This window comes from Spermophilus citellus (genome assembly GCF_964194105.1).
Source record: "Spermophilus citellus genome assembly, chromosome: 12".
Lineage (NCBI taxonomy): Eukaryota > Metazoa > Chordata > Mammalia > Rodentia > Sciuridae > Spermophilus > Spermophilus citellus.
The window spans coordinates 106334289-106349613 of NC_138198.1; the positions used below are offsets into that span (position 1 = coordinate 106334289).

At 40.8% G+C, this 15325-nt stretch overlaps 2 protein-coding genes across 2 annotated transcripts; both read right to left on the reverse strand.

The window, feature by feature from the left end:
* Nucleotides 1-5673: 5673 nt before the first annotated feature.
* LOC308631686 (UPF0729 protein C18orf32 homolog) lies at nucleotides 5674-10411 on the reverse strand. The gene is made up of 3 exons (XM_081263089.1): nucleotides 10174-10411; nucleotides 6778-6965; nucleotides 5674-6376 (listed from the first exon to the last, which is right to left on the reverse strand). The coding sequence occupies exons 2-3, from the start codon at nucleotides 6940-6942 to the stop codon at nucleotides 6311-6313; spliced, it is 231 nt and encodes a 76-aa protein (XP_081119215.1). The 5' UTR covers nucleotides 6943-6965; nucleotides 10174-10411; the 3' UTR covers nucleotides 5674-6310.
* Nucleotides 10412-11759: 1348 nt separating this feature from the next.
* On the reverse strand, nucleotides 11760-14741 carry RPL17 (ribosomal protein L17). The gene is made up of 6 exons (XM_081263090.1): nucleotides 14060-14741; nucleotides 13927-13967; nucleotides 13381-13515; nucleotides 13030-13128; nucleotides 12094-12285; nucleotides 11760-11852 (listed from the first exon to the last, which is right to left on the reverse strand). The coding sequence occupies exons 1-6, from the start codon at nucleotides 14103-14105 to the stop codon at nucleotides 11805-11807; spliced, it is 561 nt and encodes a 186-aa protein (XP_081119216.1). The 5' UTR covers nucleotides 14106-14741; the 3' UTR covers nucleotides 11760-11804.
* Between the last annotated feature and the right edge of the window lie 584 nt (nucleotides 14742-15325).

Sequence of the window (15325 nt, forward strand, 5' to 3'; positions counted from 1 at the left end):
TATTAATTAACTGAATGGTCCTTAGGACTTTTCAGACTAGGTATGCTATGGTTTCAAGTATGAGTGCCTCCAAATTTCACATTGGAACCTAAACCCCAGCATGATGGGACTTAGAGGTAAAGCCTTTGGGGGTAAATGAGTCACAAGAATTGATGGAAGTTGAGCATGCCTGTAATCCCAGCATCTTGGGAGGCTGAGGCAAGAGGATAAGTTCAAAGCCAAACACAGCAACTTAGTGAGGCACTAAGCAAACTCAGTGAAACAGTGTTTCTAAATAAAATACAAAATGGGGATGTGGCTCAGTGGTTGAGTACTCAAGTTCAATTCCCAGTACCAAAAAATAAATAAACAAACAAACAAACTCTTCAGACAGTAGGGGCCTTGATAGGTGGTGACATGAGATTCAGATCCACAGGTTTTCAAGTGTGATGTTGGAGTATATAGGTTTTTGGGTTCTGTCCACCGGTTCTGGCTCATAATTCCCTCCCCCAAATAAGACAACTAGAATTTCTCTCCCCCAGGATGGGTCAGAGAAAATATCTTCCCCCACCTTTCTATCTTGGAGCTGGCCACAAAGAAATTCCAAGTACAGAGATATATGCCTGTATTCCCAGGGACTCAGGAGGCTGAGGCAGGAGGATCTCAAGTTCAAGGCCAGCCTCAGCAACTTAGCAAGGCCCTAGGCAGCTTAACAAGACCCTATCTCAAAAATTAAAATATTCTCTGACTTATATTGTCAACAGCAGGTCACTAGACCCTCCTCATTCCAGAGGGGTCCTGCTCTGAACCCTGGAAGGGCAGCTGCCCAGAAAGTCCAAGAAGAATCTGGACAGGCTGTGTTTGCCCACATAGGCTATGAGCATTCAATCATATACTCATTTTGTCCAATCACATTTTGACACCATGTTTCAAGCATATGTATGTAATGAAGCCTTCATAAAAATCCCAAAAGACAGGATTTGGAGATGTTCTGGATAGCTGAATATATGGAGATTCCTGGGATTCCAACCAGAAAGAGCATGGAAGCTCCATGCCCCTTCTTTGTACCTCACCCTATTCACTTCTTCATCTATATCCATTATATATCCCCCTTTCAATTATAATCCTTTATAATAATCCAGTATAAGTGTTTCCCTGAGTTCTTCGAGCCACTTGGGCAAGGGGTGAGTGAGAACCTGATTTATAGCCAATTGATCAGAAGCACAGGTAAAACAACTTGGGGCTTGTAACTGGCATCTCAAGAGGGGGTAGTTGGGGGAACTGAGCCCCCAACCTGCAGGAACCAAAGCCATCTCCAGGTAGATTGAATTAGAGGACACCCAGCTGGTGTCTACTGCTGCAGAATTACATGCTTAGTGTGTGGTAGAAGTAACCTATCATATGAGAAAGTCTGAGTTTTTCTTTGGGGTTTTATTTCTCCAGTACATCTGGTAATTAAAGGATTAGAATCATTAGGAAAGTGGTAAGCAGACTTTTTAGGGTTTTTTGTTGTTGTTGTTGTTTTTAGTTATAGGTGGACACAATACCTTTATTTTACTTATGTGGTGCTGAGGATGGAACCCAGTACCTCACACATGCTAGGGAAGCGCTCCACCTCTGAGCTACAACCCCAGTCAGGCAAGCAGACTGCTAAGAGGCTTCCCTAGATTTCTGGTCCATGGTAGAAACCATGCATCATCTCCCAAACATCAACTAAACATTAGTTTGGTGCTGCTGTGAAAGAATTTTGAAGATTGATTTCAAATTAGTTGACCTTACATATGCAGGCCTGACCTAGTCATAGGAGCCCTTCGAATGCAGATTTCCTGACTGGTCCCAGAGGATCAGAAGGGCAGGAAGAAAGTGAACCCCAGTGTGGTGAGTGCACTGTGGGACTCTGTGCAACAGAACTGGGAGTGGCCTCCAAGAGCGGAGGCCCCAGCTACCTGGAAGGAAACCCGGGACTGCAGTCCCACAAGCAGCAAGTTTGGAAGAGAACCATGGGCCTTCCTGAGAACCACAGACCTGGCCAACATCCTGATTTTGGTCTGGCGAAACCCTAAGCAAAGAAACCAGTTATGCCATGAGGACATCTGACCCAGAAAACCTGTGAGATAATACATTCATGTTGTTTTAAGCCCCTAAGTTTGTGGTAATTTGTAATATAGCAATAGAAAAACAAATACACCAGTGAAATATGAAATAGCATCTGACAAATCGCCAAGTCAGAAGCAGAACCCCGTGTATGGTTGTATACGTAATGCACCAACCTAAGGGAATCATTTACATGGTTGTCAATGTGCCTTCTGAAATTGCCCAGTGCACACTTGGCACAACTGTACCCAGCAGTCCTGCAGGAGACTCCACTCTTGCCCTATCCCAGCACCTGAGCCACCTCTTTTGTCCTTGGTGAAAATGAGAGGATTGGGTTAGATGTGCCCTAAGGGCCAGACAAGCTTAACTCTTGGGAGTCTTTGGTATATTTTGTGAATACTTTATCACACATTGGCCCTTCACAATTCATCTGCAGTTGTTTTTTTTTTTTAACATTTATTTTTTAGTTGTAGTTGGACACAATACCTTTATTTTTACATGGTGCCGAGTATTGAACCCAGGGCCTCGCACGTTAGGCAACCGCTCTACCACTGAGCCAGAACCCCAGCCCTCCCATCTGCAATTCTTGACCCTCTCAATTCCAACCTCTCCCTTCACTTGAAAAATCTGAAATTTCTTACCCTTTCAATTAACAAGGTCTCTCTGAAGAGAATGGAACCTCAGCTTGGCCTGGGTGGGTTCTTGACTTTCAACACTGAGATTTCAGGAGGCAAGGTACAAGCAAAGATTTATTTACGCATAGTAAAAATGTACACATCCAAAGGCAGGGCACAGATACACCCTTCCTCAAAGAGAAAACCAGGACATGCCCAGGTTGGGCCCTGATTACCATAATTTTTTTTCTGGAAAGAAATGTGCAAGTTCTCAATCTTCTTTGAAAGTAAATTTCCATGAATGTGGGGACAAGTGCATGGAGTACTGCATACATGGCATGTTATGGGCATCATGAGTGGCGAAACACTCAGCCTTGCTAGGCTTGTGTGGGGCAAACTGCATCCCTGTAGGCACAGCCCTGGGTGTGAAGCCTTTGGAGCAAGTTCCTGTGCTTGCTCCAAAGCCCACTCCTTGATTGGTCACTGCAAGGACAGTTAGCAGAAACTGCATTGGTGGCTGCCTGTAATCTGCTTAGCTACTGCCTGAGTATATATACATGGTAACTGTGCAATAAAATGAGACCGGCTTCCTGCTTGGTCTCCAGAGGTCTTGTTTAGCAACTCCGCAGCCACTCTCTCCTCTACCCTGTTTTGTAGACCTCCTCGCTGGATGAGACACAGCCTACGCACATGAAAATCATTCTGTACTTGGGGTTCAGAATGTTGTTCTTTGGCCAAATGGTCTAGCCATCAATCATTTGTAGGCCCATTGTATAAGTCTTTGAATCTATGAAATTTAAATTAGTCATGCTTTTGTTCTTATTGATCTGTTACAAACACACCACAGAGGTTTTGTTTATCCAACAAAAGTTCCAGGTCTCTTTTTCTTTCTTCCTGAGACTCCACCTATCTCTTGTCTAACTTTGGGCCATCTTCTTTCTCTTCTTTTTACTTGTGGTAACTTCATAAGAATGTCTGCCTGTAGTTTGTGCTTCTTCCTTAAAGCAGAAGTCCACATCAACAATTAATAGCTTTGAGGATGGAACAAACCAGAAGCTCCCTGGGGAAATCATAAAGAACCTTTCCTCCCCCACTTCCACTGTGATTTGAGTGAACTCAAAAGACGTTTAACTTTATGGGGTTCAGGAGACTTGACATCAGTGGTTAAAAGTTCCTTTCAATAGAATCCACCTAAGAGGGCAACAAGCCAGTGGACAGTAATTTTGAGAAAATGCTGACTTACCCAGGTTTCCTAGGAAGGTAGCTAGCTAAGTAATGAAAAAAAGGTGACAAAACCCAGGAGTCTTTCAGGTGAATCTTGAATAATTATGTAAGAAAATGAGTTTGTCTCACAAAGAGACAAAAATTTTAGCTAGAATTTACCAGGACAAAAGTAAATTATTGAAAAGTAGGTAAATTAAAGCATCATGCTGCAAGGTAAGCAAAATTAGAACTTTAAAACAAGCTCACAGGGGCTGAGGCTATGGCTCAGTGGTAGAGTGCTTTTCTAGCATGTGTGAGGCACTGGGTTCGATTCTCAGCACGACATATAAGTAAATGGATAAAATAAAGGTCTATACATTTAAAAAATTAAAAATAAAATAAAATAAATAAATAAATAAAACAAGCTCACAAATACTGATCAGTTCAAACTCATGCTCTCCATTTTTGCTCAATTATTCCCAATAGGTATTACTAGCAATTATGTATTATAAGCTGTGACGGCTCCTTAGTGTAAGTTAAGGAGAAGACCTTAATCAGGCATGGCAGTACATGCCTGTAGTCCCTGCCGCCTGGTAGGAGATCCAGAGATCACTCAAGCCCAGGAGTTCAGGACCCAGTTTTTTGGGGGGAAAAACAAAACAAAATCTTAAAAACATAGACTTGCCACTTAATATATTCAAAATCTATGATCCTGTTTTTTTGACCACTTCAGAGTTTCACAAATATCCAATACCTTCATGTATGTGATATACCCTTACACAGTGCCAGGCACAATGTGTTTAATAAATGGTAGCTCTTAGTAGGACGGCAGCCCTCAGGTATAAGTTGTCCGACAGGACTGATACTTTGGGGAAGGGTGAACTGGTGTGATACTGGGCAGCAGCTGCCAAACCTAGTACAAGGACAGTTGAAGAAAGCATTTCTCAATCAGCCATAAAAGTGAAAAAAAATGGTCCAGCACAGTGGCACACACCTGTAGTCCCAGTGGCTCAGGAGGCTCTAAGAAACTTAGTGAGACTGTCTCAAAATAAAATACTATTATCTTATATTCTTATGTTGTCTTATTCTTTTTTTTTATTATCTTATAAGAATATAAGATAATAGTATTTATGAAATATTGGTAATAAATGAGAGTTTTTTCCTTTGCAGTACTGGGAACTGAACTCAGAGGTGCTTTATCACTGAATCTTTATTATTTTTTCTTTTAAGACAGGGTCTTGCTAAGTTGCCAAGAGTGGCCTTAAACATAAAATTGACCTGTCTCAGTCTCCCAAACTGCTGGGATTACAGGCAGGTGTCTGGTTGGTTGGGGCAGAAAAGTTGAGACCTGCTGATTTATATCAAATGAAGTCCAGGGTGTTTCCATAGGTTAATAGGCACATAGCTTAATATAACCTTGGTTAAGACCCAGGACTTCACTGAGGACCCAAGGGCAAGAGTGCCTTTTAATTCTTCCATTTTCAAGGAAATAAATATAATATACCTCATGATCTTTGAATATTTACAGATCCCTAAACTGAACTAAAAAAGCCCAGGATGAAACAGTAAGCCCCCGGCTGTGTAAGAGAGCTCAGACCAGCCAAGAACTGCCCAGACAAGTCACTGTTATTGAAACTACTCAATGATGGCCTGCCTTGTGCAACAGTAGGTAACTGGTTTCCCATCACTATCTAAATGCCATCTCAGTATTAAAATTGTCTTATGATATGGTAAATAATTTCCCTTTCAAACATTTAATAAAAACTTTAAGAGAACAAAGAACCACAAATTAAACTGAATGTTTAATGCATTTGTAGGAATGGAAGGAATGCAACAGCATTATAATTTTATAATATATTAGACATTTATGTAAAAGATGTTTCATTTTTCAAAGTTTCTCCTATATCCTTCTTTTCCATCTTTCTTAGAGCAATAAACAGTAGTTACTTACTCTCATAGATAAACTGCTCCATTGTGTTGGACAGTAATCTTATCTTTAAGTTTCACATCATTATCATCTGTACTATTTCACAGTAAAACTTAATCCATTCAAATTAAAATGACCTGAAGAATTAGAGCAAAGAGCAGTCAAATTCACTTGGATGAATGAATGCTAGAGGCCCAAGGACTTTAAGTACTGAGTATTTACTGGCACAAACCTATTTATTCATATTATTAAAACAGCAATAATAGAAATTAAAGCTACTATAATGAAAATGGAACTCAGGAATGAGGTCATTAAATATAACTAAGTACATTTTAAATATAAATACTATGTATTTCCCAGTAAGTATCAGATAAATAAACTCTCTATCCAAAATTCTAGTTTCAGAGAAAAAAGTCAGAGACAATTACAAAGAAGGTGCTTTGTGTCATCAGGTCCATTTTAAAAACATTTGCGATCCTTTGGAAAAGTTGCATTAGTCTTTCTTTTTATCATAGATTCCTGTTGGTCCTTTTGTTGGTAATCCATTTCTGTCGGCACCCTAAAATGAAATAAACATTTAAAGAATTATTATTAAAAAAAAACCAAAACGTTTTCTTTAAAAACACACAACTTTAGAATGAAACAATTTTGTTTCCAGAAATGTGCAAGATGCCTAAATTAGTACAACAGAATACAGTCAAAGTTGAACTTAACAAGCACCAATGCTAAAGGCAACAGAGTTGTCTAAATATTAATTTTCAAATACCTTCAGTTTGTCTTGGCCATAAGGCAAAGGACAAATGCACTAATCCTCTGTCTAATTTAAACCTTTAAGTTAAATGTTAATTACTTGAGAAAAATTATTGAAGCTTCTGCAAAAACTTGTTCTTCCAAAAGCCAAGTGTTAACTCAAGTATCACCCCTTCACTGCCCTTGTTCAAGGCATTTGAATGTTCTTACCTTGCAGTCTACTTTGTCTTTGTTTTTATCATTGGATTCTTGCACAGCTTTTTTAGGCCATATGCGACTAACAAAGGGGGAAATCATAGGGTATATGTATGGCTCCAGGAATTTTTTGTAGATCCAGAGAAGAACAGGAATGACAATACAAGGAATGCACACCATTGTCCCAGGCTCAAGCTCGGAAACTGTTGATGTATGTGAGGAAAACATTAGTTACCAAAGATTTAATGGCTAAAGAATTTTACTTACAGTAACATATCTGAAAGGGCGGGATGTAGTAGCACATATCTATGATCCCAGCTACTTGGAAGGCAGAGGTAGGAGGATCACAAGATCAAGGTCAGCCTCAGTAACTTAACTTTCTCAAAAAAAAAAAAAAAAGGGGGGGGGGGCTGGGGGGCATAGCTCAGTGGTACAGCACTCCTGGGTTCAAATCCCACTACAAAAGACAAGAAAAGAGAAGAGAGAAGCAAAGCCCCAAAGGACTCTTTTTATAGTGAAAGGGAAAAGTTTAAAACCATTCTTTCTTTCTTTCTTTTTTAATATTTTTTAGTTGTAAGTGGACACAATACCTTTATTTATTTATATGTGGTGCTAAGGATTGAACCCAGTGCCTCACACTACCATTACCACTACCACTGAGCCACAACCCAGCCCCTAAAACCATTATTTTTTAAAACAAAGTTTATTAAATAAAAATGCTGCCATCTGCAAGGTAAAGGAATAAGATGTAGACATGAATAATGAGATGCCACATCCAAACCTTTCGATCACTGCTCCCCAATCATAAATTTGATGATAAAAGAAAGACACCAACTCTCAATAGGTACAAATAAGTTTACATACACTAACTCATTTAATCCAGGAGGCTGTGTACCCTTGCTATTTCCACTTACTGATAAAGAAGGAACAAAAGACATCATGATTTACATCCCACGAAAGTGTAGAGTACACTGAGTGTGAAATAACTTCCAAGTCCCAATATTCAGGGACTGACAATATCAATTACCCAAACCTTACAACACTAAAGGCAAATTCTGTAATCAAGACATGACTTTGGAAGACCTTGAGGCTACAAATCAATTGGCCTTTACTAAGCAACAACTCTTAGATATGCTTTGTTTTTCTTTCTTTCTCTTTTTGTGGTGCTGGGACCGAACCCAGGTCCTTGAACACATTAGGCAAGCCATCTTCAACTTAGCTATACTCCCAGTCCTGTTTTTTTGGTTTCAAGGGCATGAATTAAGGTGTGCTGAAAAATAAAAAAATCTTATTCAATATTATCACATAGGTCAATTTCTAAAAGTTCATTTCTAAAAGTTAACATGGCTAATTTCCTTGGTAATTATGAATCCTACTGGAATTTCTGAAAATCACCAATTTCTTGAAAAAAGGCCCAATAACAGTTACATAACACAATTAAATCAAAAGATCTTTTAAATTTACAAGAATTTTTACTCCTCTAAGAGTAGGATGCAGAACCTTAAATAAAAAGTAAGCAGTTTTAAAACAGTGCACAAGGCATAATTCAGTATTTTAAAATTTCTAAATTTCAAAATATTGTAAATTAAGCAGTGTTGACTGGCAAATAAGTCAGCACCATGAGTATACTATTCAATTTTAAATGTTCACAATACAGGTAGAAAACAATGGTATGGATAATCCAATCTGAATGTGCCCTTGAAATGATTTAAGATGGAGATGAAAATTTACATCAAGGAATATAGACAACTATTTTACAAAGGACCCATTAGATTCTTTGAAACAATCCCCTAGTCAAAACAACACTTTAAGTGGGCTGGGGCTCTGGCTCAGTGGTAGAGCGCCTGCCTAGCATGTGTGAGGCACTGGGTTCGATCCTCAGTACTACACATAAATAAGTAATATAGAGATATGTGTCCCAACTTAAAAAAAAAAAAAAAAAAAGAAGCATTTTAAGAATCTACCAAAGTAACCTGTTCCAAAAGTTTAAAGAACATATTCTCTGATTAAAGTATGACAAACTAGCCAAGCACGGTGGCACAAGCTGTAACTCCAGCTCCCTGGGGAGGCAGAAGCAGGTGGATCCGAAATTCCAGGCTAACCAGGGCAACTTGTTAAGATCCTTCCTGTCTCAACCTAAAAAAAAGTATAAAGGCTGGGGGAATGCAACTCAGTGGTAAAGCTTCCCTGGGGTTTAATCCCCACCCAGTATGGGAGGAAAAGGGACAAAAGAAAAAAGACAAACTAGTGCTGATTCTCCGAATTTTTCAAAGGACCATTATTTTTGACCACACATATTTAGAATCTGATCTGAGGACATTTCAGAGGTAATTTGGTTTGGGTCTTGAACGTTCTTTCAGGTACTACTACAGTACTACTTCGGCTGGCAGTTACCTGGATTTGAGAGGGGCATGACCACTTTCTAGGTGACATTTCTGCACAAATAATTTAACCCAACAGTGCCTTAATTTTTTCTCATATGTAAAATACAGACAATGACAGTACCACTCTTACAGGAATGCAATATAGGCCAGATTGTCTGCACATATTGTAACTTACGTATTATTTTTAAAAGACCAGAAAAACAAAAAGCTCAAAAGTTGTGACCTGTCCAAAGTTCATTGTAAACAGAGTTAAGACCAGAATTTCCAGTTCCGGTTTCCCAGCTCAAGACTACTACCTTTTCCCCTTTGAAAAAACACAATGATCATGTTCTCCACCTTCTACCAAACCTTCAAAACCAAGTGACCCCTTTCAAAACAACGGGTAATACTCCCAATACTAGGTTACACTGGAGACTGGCAATCCTTCATGAAGATTCATTTTTACCTTTGAGGTTGTCTTAAGTAAGATCGTACACATTATGTTGTAAATCAACTCTCAAAAACAAATGCTATTAACCACTTAACGTTACAATTACAGTTTTGATGAATTTTAGCTCTTTTTATAAAGAAACTGCTTGTATTTTATCTTTTAATCTTCATAATGATTCGCTACAGGAGAATGTGGTTTTAGAAAAGTCTAGAAGGTGGCAAGGAGAGACTCATTTGAACTATTCTCCAAGACAGCAAAGCGAGCAAATTGAATTATAACTGCTGCAGAGGAATCACCTTTCATTCGACTCGGCCCAAGATGACAATGGAACAGAGAGGAAAAGGCCAAGGCTCCATCAGAAATAGGTCAGATAGGGCGGGCCAGAAAGCCACCTCGTTCGAAGAAACCCTGAGACTGAGTCAAAGACAACTGAAAAGACCGAAGGGAAAAGCAGGGTCAGTGGCGAGGATTACAGAAGGAAAGCGACATGGACATCACCAGGCACGGCAGAGAACGAACCGGCAAGGAGAAAAGGAGCTGCAGGACCGAGGCCCCGAGCGGGCGGGTGGAAAGGGCGCGCGTGGGGAGCGAGAGTACCGTGAGGCCAGGCGGAGTGTAGCGGGAGCTCAGGCTGCCGCAAGGCTCCGGGCAGGGCGGTCAGGCGAGCCGGCGAGTCGCGCACCGGCCGAAGGCTCCTGAGCGCCACCGGGAAGAGCCAGTGGAGCTACTCGAAACCGCCGCGGGAGCGCAGAGGACAGAGCGCAGCCTGCCCGGCGCATCCAAGCCTGGCTCACCCGCGACGAGGAAGTCACCAAGGCAAAGCCCGCACTTCCGGGGGGAGGGACAAGCTGCCGCCTAGCCAATGGGCACCTCCAAAGGGGCTGACAAAGGGTGCTGCGTCAGCTTGAAGACGCACGGGACGTAATAGGGACGCGGGGCGGGACTCGCCGAAACTACCGGCGCTATAGTCCAGGATCTGAGCCTTCGGGCCCGGAAGTACAACCAAGCTTTGTAGGCGGCCGGTAGATGCAGCTCCTTTCGTTAGAATATTTGAGCTAGGGCCTGTTCCAGAATGCAGAATTCAAAATACGGATTCTGGAAATATCGCCTATCAGTGGCCGCCACACAGGAAATTTAAGCAACTTAAATGGAAGGGCAGATTTGGGAGTAAACGCTAAACTTTGTAGCTGAGTGGTAGAGCAAGTCCTTGCCAGACGGTTCAATACCCAGTATCAAATGAGTTAATAGAAACGGTTGTACCATTTCATCACCTTCAGGATTGTTACCTGTAATTTTGTACTGGTGAGAATTTGGAACCACTGCTGGTGGGAATGTCTTTTGACAGTTCCTCACCATGTTACTGGGATCATCTTATGATCAAAAAAGAAATGCAAAAATGCTTACACAAAAACGTGCACACAAGGCTTCGCAACACTATTTGTAACAGCCACTGTTCAGGAATTGATTACATATGGAATACATGCCATAGTACACACAAACCCCAAAAACATGCCATGAAATTCAAATCAGACACCAACTCCATTTTCATGAAATGTTCTTAAGAGGCAGATCTATACGGAAAATAGATTAGTAGTTACTTAGGGATCAATAGGGGAAACGGAGAATGAGTTAACTACTGTTAGGACTCCTTGATGGGCCAGGTGTGATGATGCATGCCTGTAATCTCAGAAACTGGTAAGCATGAGGCAGGAGGATGCCAAATTCAATACCAGCCTCAGCAACTTAGGGAAACCTTATCTCAAAATAAAAAAAGGCTGGGATACAGCCAGGGTTAAGTCCCCAGCACACACACAAATTCCTTTATGGGACAAGGAACAAATTCTAAACTTGATTGTAGTGATGGAGTACCTCACTGAATACACCCTTTGTAAATGGGTGGACTGTATGCTATGCTAAATCTCAAGGCTGTTTAAAAAATACAAAGTTTCAGAAATTTCCCCATATTATATTTTATACAAAGGATCTCAAGATAATCAAAACAGCATATTTTGGACTATCCTAGCTACTTCAGAAGCTTGAGGATGACTTTGATCCTAGGGGTTCAAGGCCAAAGACCCAAAACAAAAACAAAAGCCTGTTTCTAATTTTAGTTTATGACTTGTGAGAATACCCAAAATACTTGCTAGGCCCTGGGTTCAATCCCCAACACCACCACACAAATAAAAGACAACCAACATTCTTTTATTTGCATTTATTTTTTGTTGAATTTATTCCCGTGCCATAAGTTTTTGTTTCTTTAGCTTCTTCTGGGATATCTGGGAAAAGAAAAAGAAAAAAAAATTTTGAGATTTCAGGGACATGTGTTTAAAGTGGCTAGGGAAACCTAAGTGGGACCACAGATAATTATATGCATTTGATAATACTGACTACAAAATTAAAAGGTTGCTCAGAATACTTTCCTTTCATGGTTATTCCAAAGGTGTCCTAAGATGGTCATCACAGCAACCATAGATCTTTCTAAAGTACTCGAACAAAATCAAGCTATTAAATAATTACCTTTTTCTTCTGTGCAACCTCCTCTTCTGGTTTAGGAACAATTTGTTCCTTTTCAGTGAGGATCATCTCAATGTGGCAGGGGGAACTCATGTATGGGTTAATCCGACCATGAGCTCTGTAAGTACGACGGCGCATCTTGGGTGCTTTGTTCACCTGGATATGTTCAATGACCAGAGAATCTACGTCTAAACCCTGGCAAGAGAGGGAGAACAAAATAAGGTAACAACTTTCACGGTCTTAACGCTACTAACTACATTATTGGGAAATACTAATTCCCAACCAATACCCCATCCATTTCTGAATAAAATCATTTTTGAAAGATAATCCATTAAGATCTTCAATGGTATATTTTTTTAAGACACTGTCGGCTTTCTGAGTTATCACCATAATGATGTTCTTACTGTGCTCGAGTAAGTGCTCTACCACTGAGTTGTATCCCCAGTTTACTATCATGTTTGTGACCACCCTATGCCTATAATCCCAAGTTATGAGAAGGTTGAGGCAGGAGCTTCTCAAGTTCAAGGCCAGTCTATTGACAACTTGGGCAGTCAAAAAGGTTAGGGATGGTGGTGGCAACTGAAGGATATAGCTTAGAAGAGAACTCCTGAGTTCCATCTCCAGTAAAGAAAAAAAGGGTGCAGGGGTGGGGTCATGGTGAAGAGGACAATGTACAGCCAGTTTCTACACCCTGATATAACCACTAATAAGGCAATCATTTTGATAATTAATCATACTACCAAAAGGTTCATGGCACAAGAAAAGTTACAGCTGTTGGTAGATTTTTATGAAAATCTTTAGACAAAATTTTGGACTGCTGGAGACAGAGAAGTCTTTAGAATATTTAAATGAGAGATTTAATCAGAGCAAAACAATGATATAAATCTGGAACAACACTTAATTTGCATATACACATAAGGAAGTTTACGGTTTGGGTACCTTAAGTTCAGCATTACTCTCTGCATTTTTAAGCATGTGCAGCAAAAATTCAGCACTCTTTTTGGGCCACCGGCCCTGTGTCCAGCCCCACTGTTTGGCCTGAGAAAATGAAGGAATGTGATTAGTAACTTTCCACGGTTTAAATGAACATTGGAACCATGATGAATCTATTTTATGTAATATCAAGGTTGCTCAGCACATGGTTTGTTTCATGGTTAATCCAAAGGTGTCCTAAGATAGTCATCACAGCAACCAAGAAAGCTTGACAAAGGCAGATTCTAGCCACAATTATCCCAGCCAATCACCTTTCCTTACAATTTATATTTTCAAATAGCCACTAAGAATTCTCACCTGGGCACACCTCCCAACTCCACCATTGTAACGCCGGAATGGAACACATTGCTTCTTTAATGTGACATCTTTCAGGTACTTGGTGGCTTTTCGGATATGCATACCCTTGATGGCTTGCGCAGTTTCACGGGTGTTCTAAATAAGAGTAATGAAGTTTTGGTTAGTATAATTTTTAAAGCAAACATTTAAGTATAGAATTTCAAAATTGTCATACATGATAATTGTGACTAAAAGCCTGGGAAACTGTTTGGAACTAGGGAAAATTAATCCTAATCCTCAATTTATCCACTGTAAAATCTTTAACATCCAACATCCAACTACTTTCTCAAGGATTTTCTGGTACTTTTATTCAATTTCAGAAATCCTGAGTCAAATTGCTCATTATACAATGATAATCAACATACAAGTAAAAGGTGGCTGCTCAGAATGTATTAGTTTTCATGGTAAATCCAAAGGTGTCCTAAGAAAGGCATCACTGCAGCTTTCTTTAAAGATGAGCAACACTAGAACATGTGGAAAACTTAGATTGCATTAGGAGTCTCATACCTTAAAGTGAACACGAAGATTTGAGCCTCTTGATTTGCATGCTAGAATATAAAAAAAATTCTGGTTAATTTCTGGCTATACTTTTATGCTCACCCCAAAGTAGAAATTATAGATCTATGTCCTATTCACTTACATTTTGTGGGGTTTTCCGGGTCAAGAGAGTAGCGGACCATTTTCATAGATCACCTGGAAGGGAGCACCCCATACTTGTCAGTGATAGATACTTAAGGGTAACTGGTGAACTTTAAATAACAAAGTGTTAAGTGATATTAGAAGCTGCTCAGAGAATAGTTGTTTTCATGATTAATCCAAAGGTGTCCTAAGATACGCCATCATCGCAGCCGTCCTTTCCCTCCACCCTGTCCTTTCTTCTCTTCCCTCTGCATCAACCAACCACTACGGCGCTGACTACACGAATAGTGATTTGGACCTCCAATCAACCCTCTCCCTTCCCCTTTAAAAGAAAACAGCCAGTTTTGATCTAAACGTGGGTCTTTTAGACCTAAGATGCCGCCAAATGCATGGCATCTGACATAGCAAAAACCAACTCCGATCCTCTCCGCCCTCCCTCCCTCCCTCTTTACAGAAACCCCTTCACTCACACAGCTTCACAAGAATAGCTTCCCACACTACAGACTTTACACTATCATCCACGTTAGGTAGGAGTCATCCAATTTGCAGCACTTAACTGAGAAGGGTTTGGTTTCAATCTGCCTTTATTCCCTCAAAAGTTTCTCTCATTGCGGCCACAAATGCTCCGCGTACTGGCCACCACTCACCGCGGGACACTGGACCTCCACAGTCGGAGCAGACACGGAGGGCAGCTGCCCGTACCCCCACCAGCCGACGAGCTTCTCCCTCCCCCGTCCCCATCCATCACGTTCCTCTGCAGCTCACAGAGGCCTGCCGGCCCGGGAGCATCACATCGGGCACTCTGCCACGTCTCCTTGCACAGAGAAACATCGCTTCCAGCAAGAAATCTTAGCCCTGGGAGTTTTCCTCCCGGGGTCCTTGACGCCCGCACTCCAGAGGCCAGGATGGCGGTGATGACCGGAGGATTGAACACTCGTACCCAGACTCTAGAGAAGCACTCACCTCAGGCCGCTTACAGGAAGAGGAAGAGCGGTGGCTTCTGGGAGAATTCATGAAAACTTGACCTCTCGCGAGGTTTCAGGATAAAAAACGAGAACTGGGAGGGCAGAAAGGGAGTATGGGATATGATTTGAGAATGCTTGGAACGAATGCCAGTCTCCTTAGAGACTGTCTCAAATTTCTCATATTTATTTGGCATCCAGAAATAAAGTTATGGGTTTTAAATATCAGTCAACTAAGCCAGGCTTGTGGTTCTAGGTTAGAAATATGTTACTAGACATGAACGAGAGATTTTGTTTAGTCGAGA